Raw genomic sequence first — 9466 nt, forward strand, 5'->3', positions numbered from 1 at the left:
CAGCTCGGGGGGAATGTAAACATTGCTTGCCACTTGAAGAGACAAGGGAAGCAGTGTGAACCCTAGCCCTCAGGAGCAGAGGCAGGAGGATCAAGGGGTTACAGAACAGTCTCAGCTACAAGGTGACTCCAAGGCCAGCCTGGGCCTGTCTCAAACAAAACAAAGAAAAAGGAGAAACAAGAAACAGTTCTGAGGGTATACTCGTTCGCACAGAACTGACCCAGTATGTTCCCAGTCTTGAGTTTCCTTCCTGGAACCAGAAAACAAACAAACGACAAAACCCCTGGAAAGTCACTATTTCACTTTCAGAAGGGAAAGTCAGTTGTCTGGGAGGAGCTGGTCAATGTTTGTTTGCTTCTTCCCATCTCTCCCAGCTCCTGGTGGCTCCAGGACCACTTAGCAACCTGTGGCTGTGTCTCTGTACCTCAGGTCTTCTGGATGTGGACAAGTGCTATCTGCTGCTGTGACACCTGGGGTGGCTCAATCCAGGATGATCCTATCTCAAGACCTGTCACTTAATCCCTGCTCAGAATGCTTTTCCTAAATAGCGAGAGTCACAAGTTCTGGAGACTTCATTGTTTTTTTTAGCAGTGGTTCTCAATCCGTGGGGCAGGACCCTTTGGGATCATATATCAGATATTTACAGCATAAATAAATATAGATCATGGCAGTAGCAAAAATACAGTTATGAAGTATTAACAAAATAATTTTATGATGGGGGAGGGGGGTCACTGGAACATGAGCTGACCTGGATGGTGGTGGTAGTGGTTCTTGCCTTTAATCCTTGCACTCCCAATGGGGGCAGGCAGATCTCTGAGTTTGAGGCTAGCCTGTTCTATATAGTGAGTTCTAGGACAGCCTAGGCTACATAGAGAAACCCTGTCTTGAAAAGCCAAAAGGAAAAATGGAAGAAAAAGAAAAAAAGAAAAGCCGGGGTTGGGGATTTAGCTCAGTGGTAGAGCGCTTACCTAGCAAGCGCAAGGCCCTGGGTTCAGTCTCCAGCTCCGGAAAAAGAAAAAAAAAAGAAAAAAAAAAAAAAGAAAGAAAAAAAAAAAAAAAAAAAAGGAACCATATTAAAGGGGTTCAGCATTAGGGAGGTGGAGAACACTGTGCTAGAGACTGAAGGCAGGGAGGGCTTGTTCCACTCTGAGGATACGACGTGAGGACCTCTCTGACGCTGTCTTAAACTCCCCTCAAGGCTGTACTAGTCCTCCTAGTATCAGCCATTTCTCCAAGGGCGTTTGGTTCCTTGGGTTGGAAATCGGGCTTCAAATCTACATGTGGAGGCTGAGTACGATGACTTAGTGTGGACAGACTAGAGTTACTATCCCCAGCCTTACACCGCTCCCCTTGATCTGTAGTCGGGGCTGGTTTGATACTGAGAACCTTCTAGCTTAGCCTACTGAGCTCTGGGACGACAGGCATGAGCCACATCTGACTTGATCATCTCTTGAACGGCCATTTCCACCCTGGTTGTGGTCACTGGACAGAGTATTGGTTTTGTTGTCCTCCTGACTATTGTCCCTTGGGGACTCTTTCCTGTCATCTCTAAAAAGCCCCCAAAGTGTGCATGGGAGGATAGCAGGGCAGGATTCTGCTCACTCAAGGGGAGTGCCAGGCCTTTCTGGGGGCTCCCGCTGCCGGAACTGCTATGGGGCCTGAAGGAAGGAATGGGCTTGCCTTTTTCTTGACCCCACTCCAGCCTTGCCACTTCCCTTGCTGTCTCTTTTGGGTCTTCCTATGCAGACAGCTTTGGCAACAAAAAACACAGCCCCTGGTTTCTGCTTATTTCCTCTCAGGGCTGCAAGGCCAAAGCTATTTTGATAGGATACCAAAACCACTATCAGCTTCCTTCAACCACAGTGACGAAACTCCCTGCATCAACTGAGACGGTGACACTAACTTGGCTGGCCGAGTTTTTCAGTACTGCTCTCAGGGCTGAAACGGGGGCTGCAGAGATGGTTCAGCACTTGAGGCTGGGTTTGCGACCAAAAGTACAAAGTAAAGAGCAGTTTTGTTTATGATGAAATTAAAATGATTACTGCTGATAAATCTGATGAAGCCTCATCCTTCGTGTACGGGCTGGTTTTGTGTGTCCACTTGACACGAGCTGAAGTAATCACAGAGAAAGGAGCCTCCCTCGAGGAAATGCCTCCATGAGACCCAGCTGTAAGACTTTTTCTCAATTAGTGATGAAGGCGGGAGGGCCCAGCCCATTGTGGGTGGTGCCATCCCTGGGCTGGTGGTCCTGGGTTCTATAAGAGAGCAAGCTGAGCAAGGCAGGGGAAGCAAGCCAGTGAGTAACATCCCTCCATGGCCTCTGCATCAGCTCCTGCTTCCTGCCCTGCTTGAGTTCCAGTCCTGACTTCCTTTGGTGATGAACAGCAGTGTGGAAGTGTGAGCTGAATAAACCCTTTCTCTCCAACTTGCTTCTTGGTCATGATGTTTGTGCAGGAATAGAGACTCTGACTAAGACACTTTGGTATGGGTATTTAGCCCTTTGTGTGACAAACTGAGAAATGTGGCCTGATGAGGTAGGACATGCTGTAATCTAAGACTTGAGAAGCTGAGGCAGGAGGATTGCAGCAAGTTTGAGGCTAGCCTTACATAGCAACTTCCTTTCTAGCCAGTGCTACATAGCAAAACCTTGTCTCAAAACCAACCAACAAACTCCAGTAATAAAGCAACACATACCCCTCACCAAAACAAGACCCCAAACCACAAATGACCCCCCCTAATACAGACGAGTGGTCCGTGTCTGCAGTTCCAGCACTGGGGAGGTGGAGGTGGAAGGTCAGAGGTCGAAGGCTATTTTTAACTCCCTATGCCCAGAAAGGCCCAACATTGCTTTTCGGTGGATGGAATCTGGAACCCTGCTATCTTGGGCCATGCACCCCCAGGCCTTTTTAGAGGTGACAGGCTTAATAGATAGAATGTAGCCTAGGCTATATGAGACCCTGTCTCAGAAAAATAAATAAATAAAAAGAAAGAAAAAAAAAAGAAATGACTCTGATACAGTATATCAAGGAGTGTGAAAATATAGTATGAGACAAAAAAAAAAAAGAGGCAAAAGGAAGATTATAATATAATTCAATCTCTATGAGGTGTCCAGGATTAGAAAGAAAGAAAGAAAGAAAGAAAGAAAGAAAGAAAGAAAGGAAAAGAGAGCAGAACACAGGTTGCTAGGGACTAAGGAGAGTTATTGTTTAAGGAATACAGGGCTTCTTTTTGGGGTATTAGGAAAGTTATAGAAACAATCACAAGAGATTATAGTTACAAAATACTTTTTTTTTTTTCGGAGTTGGGGACCGAACCCAGGGCCTTGGGCTTGCTAGGCAAGTGCTCTACCACTGAGCTAAATCTCCAACCCCTACAAAATACTTTGAGTGCTACAAAACTATATACTTAAGAACATTGATGGTTGGGGGTTGGGGATTTAGCTCAGTGGTAGAGCGCTTGCCTAGCAAGCGCAAAGCCCTGAGTTCGGTCCCCAGCTCTGAAAAAAAGAAAAACGGGGAAAAACAAAACAAAACAAAACAAAACAAAACACTGATGGCTCAGTGTGTGCTGCTCTTCCAGAGGATCCAAGTTCAGTTTTGAACACCCACACCTAGTGGCTCACGACTGTAACTCTAGGGGACCTAACGGCTCTGTCAGCTGTGCCTCCATGTGCATAACCAAACATAAATGTACGTAAGTAAGTAAAGAAATACGTAAAGTTGATTAAGGGGACTGGAGAGATGGCTCAGTGGTTAAGGGCACTGACTATCTTCCAAAGGACCAGGGTTCAAATCCCAGCACCCACATGGCAGCTACCAACTATTTGTAACTCCAAGGTCTGACACCCAAACATAGACACATGCAGTCAAACACACGTGCGCATAAACATTAGAGAGAGAGAGAGAGAGAGAGAGAGAGAGAGAGAGAGAGAGAGAGAGAGTGTTAAGGGGCTGGGGAGATGACAGTTCAGTCAGTAAAGTGCTTACCACATAAGCACAAGGACCTAAGTTTGGATCTTCATAATACGTATAAAAAAATGGGGCATGGCTAGGCATGGTGGCGCTCACCTTTAATCCCAGTACTTGGGAGGGAGAGGTGGGTGGATCTCTGAATGCAAGACCAACGTGGTCTATAGAGCGAGTTCCAGGACAGTCAGGGTTACACAAGAAACCCTGTCTTGAAGCAAAACAAACAAAACCAAAAGCCAACAAAACACCAAAATGAAACACTAAACAAAAACAGGCGCACATGGTGGCGCATGCCAGCAATGCCAGTGTTGTTGATAAATAGACAGCAGAGTCCGTGGGTTTGTCGGCCAGCCAGTGTAGCTGAGCCTGGAAGCTACTTTGGGAGAGGAAAAGGAAGAGGTGGGGACCAACAATAGAGCGGGAATAAAGGAAGCTGTGCTGTGCTGTACTGCACGACCCCAGGGAAGGAGGGAGCTGACAGCCGGGCCCTGGGAAACGGACTCCAGATCCTTTGTGCTCTGCCCAGGACGAGGCCAGAGGTGACACATGCACCTTCTCTCTTCCATCCTAGGTCCTGTACCTCTGGGATACAGATCCACCCCATCTATATTTATACCTGTAACAACCATCCCTACTCTTCCCCTTTAGTCCTTTCATAGTCTGACCTTTCTGAAGACCAGAAGCAAAGCAAGAGGTGGAGAGAGGGCTGTGTTCTGGAGTGCTCTCCAGTCTCGTCCGCCTCCCTGGCCTTGCAGCCTCACAGTGCAGGTCTGCCAGCTTGTGCCGTGCCGAGACTTCTGTAACCAGGCCTTTGGTTTATTTTATGGAGAACATTGAGCGACAAGGAGGGAGCCCATTTAGCCTGGTCAGTACCAGTCTAGGCTGTGCCAACTGTCCTCAGGCCTCCTCAGAAGGAAGAAACCACAGTAAATGGGTATGTAAAAATGGGGCCTTTATTGGTGCAGTCTGAGGGGCAGGCAGGCAGGCAGGCACTGTCTCTCGGACCCACTTCCCCTGGCTCCTGTCCTCAGCAGGTTTAGCTCGCCCTCTCCACAGTGGGGATGGGTTGGAGTTCCAGATTCAGGCCTTTGCATCTGTGGGTACACTGATTACAGTGTTCCAGGAAGAGCCCTGAGCTAGGCCACAGGCCCACTCTGGGTTGGTTGCCAAGAGAGTAGAAGGTGACTAGCGAATGATGTGGTTGGTGTAGAGGGATGAGCAGGACTCTCAAGGTGACACCTAGCAATCCTCAGGGGTGGCATTCCAGTCTGTATCTGCCCTGGCAGGACTGGCTAAGGCACAGTGGCTGGGCTGTGTCATGGTAGGGGCTGGGATCCTGGGGCTCTGACTTCACCAGGACATATGTCTGGCTGATTGCACATGAAGCTATTTTTTCCGCCGAGGGGCCCAGGAGCCATTGCTGTTGCTGTTGGGGGCGGTCTGCTCAGAGACAGCTCTGGAGTCCTTCTTGGGAGCCTGCTTACGTTTTTCCTCTCTAGTCTGTTTTGAGGACTGGAGCGGGCGGGGGGTGAGTAGGGTCCGCACAACTCGGATAGCCACCACTGCCCCTAAGAGTCCCCATAGCAGGATGGAAGGCTCCAGAGGAGACAGCTGTGCCCGCACCCAGTTCAGTGTCTGAGCGAGGGCATTTTTGGAGCTGCGGGCCCGGGGTGGACTCTTATCCTGTGGAGACAAAACCAAAAAAAGCCCACAAGGTTTACTCTGGCAACAGGCAAGCGTCCTGCCACCTCTCACAGTTCGGCCAGCTCCTTCATACCTTTAGTCCAAACTGTTGGAGCAGTGTCTCCAGGGTTGGGTCCCCCAAGGATACAGATGGGAAGAATTCCTCTACCCACTGGCGGTGCCACCACCGGCTGTAATAGAACTGGAGAGTCAGCATGCAGCTACGGCAGGCCCTGCCCCCATCCATCCACCACTGCAGCCTCACCTCTGATCCCCAGGCTTTGAGAACCAGTACTTATAGCGCTGGGCCCGCAGGTAGGTGGGTGGCTGCTCACGAAAGGGGTAGTTGGCAACCTGGTTCTGGATCAGTCGGATCACTGTGGCACAGGAGGAGAAGTTAACAAGGCTTTGAACTTGTCTCTCCTTCCCAGCCCCTTTCCTGGCCCATCCCTCACCTGGCTCCTTGCCCTGCAGGAGGCGCAGCACCAGGCTGGTGAACCAGGGGCTGTGTGTATGTGGGCCAAGGGCTGCAAACCACATCTGCCAATCAAGGCGCGGCTGGTGAGGAATCAGGAAAGGGGGTGGTCGGCTCACATTCCCAGGTTTGTACATGAATTCAATCTCCTGACAGATGGACATATGGTTAGCTGGGGTGGCTGGACTTGGTCCCTTTACCTCCCACATCTTCTGGGAGGGCTCACTGTCCAATGGTGTCCATCATGGCTGCCCTCTAGCACCACTTCAGGTCGCCCCCCCAGGCCAGTCATCCGACGGAAAAGGCCGTAAGAGTTGGCCAGCTGCAGGTGCTCCACAGAACTGAACAGGCGATGAGCCCCAGTCCAGAGACGACCGTGGGTCCCAGGCTCCACGTAGGAGTAAGGCACCTGCAGGCAAACAGACAATAGCTCATTGCTGCCCCATCTTCCCCCGCACCCCGGTCTTCACAGGGTTACCTACCAGGCTGATCAGGAACAAGAACACTGTAGCAGCGCCCAGGACCGAGAGCTGGATACCCGCAAAGAACTTCCGTGACCATCCTTGTACCTGGATCCACCTGGGGATGGGGTGAGGGGTGGGGAGGTGGGGTGGGGGCAAGCATGGTCAGACCTGATCTGAAAGCAGCTCCTGCCCACAGTCTTCAGGTACACACATACCTCCAGAGGGCAATAAGCAGCTCCCAGGCTAGGGAGGCTGTCCCCAGCCACACAGTTGGCAGGGTGACCGTCTTCAGCCACTGGGAGAACTGATGGAACGTGAAAGCTGCCAAGGGAGGGGAGTGTGACTAGGGACCGATCCAGCCCTCTCCCTTAGATCCCCAAGTTGGCACTCACTGGTTTTAGAGAGAACGATTTGCTGCTGCCAGTCGACCTCCAGCCCAAAGTAGTAGATGGTGCCGTAGGCCAGCAGCCCATAGACGGTCAGTTCCAGCAGTAAGGACAGCGAGGTCAGCAGGGTCTTGGGCCAGGCTGTGGGCAGGACAGTCACAGATTGGCTGAGGGTCTGCAGCCAAGGAACAAAGGGTTCTTTGGCAAGATGACATCAGTTTGGTGGTCGTGACAGGATGATACTCACAGGTGGGCATCTTCTTGTGGCATCTGAGTCCGGGCTCAGCGGACAGGTGACGGTCATCCAGGAGGGCAGTGGTGAGCACCAAGGTTAGCAGGTTGAAGAAATTGTAGTTACCCGTAATGATAATCAGGATTTGCAGTAAGGCCTGCGAGGAGGGCCTGCAGTCAGAGCTATGGAGGGCTGTTCTTCCTGGGCCCCGCAGACCTCAAGACCGACACTTGCCCAAAGGCCACAGCCTTACCTGACAGTACACACCCGAACTGGGTAACACGTCCTTCTGCCAGTAATGCTTTCCCCACTGCACCCGCCACCTGACCACTCCCAGGGCTGCTCCGCCCCCCCCCCCCCAGCAAGACTCACTGGTCAGTGGTAAAGGCCACGCTCTCTTCCACCCACCTGAGCATAGAAGGCGGACAGTCGTAGGCGGCGAATGGGGGCAAAGAACAGGGGTGGCACCGCGATCTCGATGAGGAAGGTGGCCACCACGCTGAGCCTGTGCAGCCAGACTGGCAGGTGGTGGGCAAACCAGGCAGCTGGTGTGGGCAGGCACTGTGTCTCATAGTGGTAGGTCAGAGCTGCAGGTAATGGCTGGAGGTCAGGGCTGGTTAGAACCTCTAGACAGACCATCCCAGCTTCAGGCCTGGGCCCTCACCAGTGAGTCCCCACCACGCAGGGCAGCGGCTGGTCAGCTTGACCACACCAGAGGCGAACATGAGTCGGAACAGCAGCCAGCGTACGAGCCAGAATGGGAGGTCTTCATGGGGTAAGGCTCCTGCTAATCCACCCTGGGGAATCTTGTGTTTGGAAGGCCGCCTCAGGGGGGCTACCAGAATAGCCAGGAAGCCTGTCTCCAGCAGCAGGGAATCCCTATAGGGAGAAGAAACATCCTGTTTCTTTCCTATTAAGGCTGCTTCCCTTACAGGGTTCTCCCAGGAAGGGCAAACATCCCTGCCCAGCCTCAGGCAGATTGGCCCCGGAGTCACTCACCACTGGAAATAAAGGAACACTTGGCCCACCTGTAGGGAGAGGGGCAGTTAGAGAGCCACTGTGTGTCTGCTTCATCAGGTGAGGCAGAGTGGGTGGGTTAAGATGGAGGCTAAAGTTCTAAGTGTCTCACTTGCCTGGCAGGCTGATAGGTAGGCAGCCCAGAGCAGCAGGTAGATGAAGGGGTGTCGCAGGGAATTCAGGAGCAGGGCACCCAGGGCTAGCACGGTGCCCAGTAAGGTCAGTAAATCCAGGCCCTGTGCAGTATCCAGCCCCAGTCTTGGTGCCTCCCACAGAATTGTTGGTGTTTCCCACAGCTGCTGCCACCGACCCTTGCCTTGGGGCCGCAGTGTTCTCCGAGCAGGAAGGATGCCCTCTGGGCCATAGAGGCCTGCGAGAGAGCATGTCAGAGCCAACCAAACCTTAGACACCTTCCCAGACTCAATGCACCTGAAGTTAGGCCCCCGAAGATGCTCCACCACCAGCTCCAGGCATTGCAGATGTCCCAAACCCCCAACCCCAGGTTGTGCCTGCAGATGTTCCCATCCCAGGTAGGGTTTGCTTTACCAGATGCTCTCTCTCAAATTAGAAATTAGAACCCCAATACCAGGTTCAGAAGACCTGATTCTGGGTCAGCACCTTCCATCAAGCAGAGCTCATCCCTTTCCTACCTGCCCACAGAGTCCAGGTAGAAATCTGTCACCCTCACCCCTCGGGGAGAATCCTAATAGTTAAGGGAAATCAACCCGTGCACATCTTTTTCCCTCCACACTCTTGCTGCCCGCAAACTACCACCCCGCCTATTCCCGCGTAGAGAGAGGCCTGGACTTCACACCCGCCTCACCAGAGAGCAGTATGCAGAGTGAAGGAAGGGATGTTACCACGTGTGACTATCCAACCCTCCACGCCCTCACCTGGGATCTGGGTGTAGAGGGACGCAAAGGCGAACAAGTAGACAGCGGCCACACCCTGTAGGAAAAGCTGCTGTGGAACCCTGGAGCTAGCCATGTCCGCTACACGGTCTGCTGAAGCAGTGCCCTCTGGTTTCCCACCCGCCCCCAGTCCCGCCTCTGGCCCACGCCCCACCCGGAATCCTTCCAGTCACTGAGCTCCACCCAGTGCCTAGGAACTCATCAATAATCGGCCAAGATACTTGTCCCCTCCGCTTCTCCAGGGCCCTCCCCCGACGCGGAACCACGCCTTTCGGTGTAGGCCCCGCCCCCGTCAGGGCCGCCTTTTTACCTCTTCGAAACTGGGCCCGC

The 9466-nt window shown here is 52.4% G+C and overlaps 1 protein-coding gene across 1 annotated transcript; it reads right to left on the minus strand.

Moving 5' to 3' along the window:
- Positions 1-4899: 4899 nt before the first annotated feature.
- On the minus strand, positions 4900-9399 carry Lmf2 (lipase maturation factor 2). The gene is made up of 14 exons (XM_032919478.1): positions 9119-9399; positions 8342-8595; positions 8208-8236; positions 7873-8087; positions 7617-7795; positions 7224-7365; positions 6983-7117; positions 6806-6911; positions 6609-6705; positions 6353-6535; positions 6107-6275; positions 5917-6028; positions 5746-5842; positions 4900-5651 (listed from the first exon to the last, which is right to left on the minus strand). Exons 1-14 carry the CDS (start codon positions 9210-9212, stop codon positions 5355-5357), a joined length of 2109 nt encoding a protein of 702 aa, XP_032775369.1. The 5' UTR covers positions 9213-9399; the 3' UTR covers positions 4900-5354.
- Positions 9400-9466: the final 67 nt, after the last annotated feature.

The sequence above is a fragment of the Rattus rattus genome, chromosome 1 (assembly GCF_011064425.1).
Source record: "Rattus rattus isolate New Zealand chromosome 1, Rrattus_CSIRO_v1, whole genome shotgun sequence".
Classification (NCBI taxonomy): Eukaryota; Metazoa; Chordata; class Mammalia; order Rodentia; family Muridae; genus Rattus; species Rattus rattus.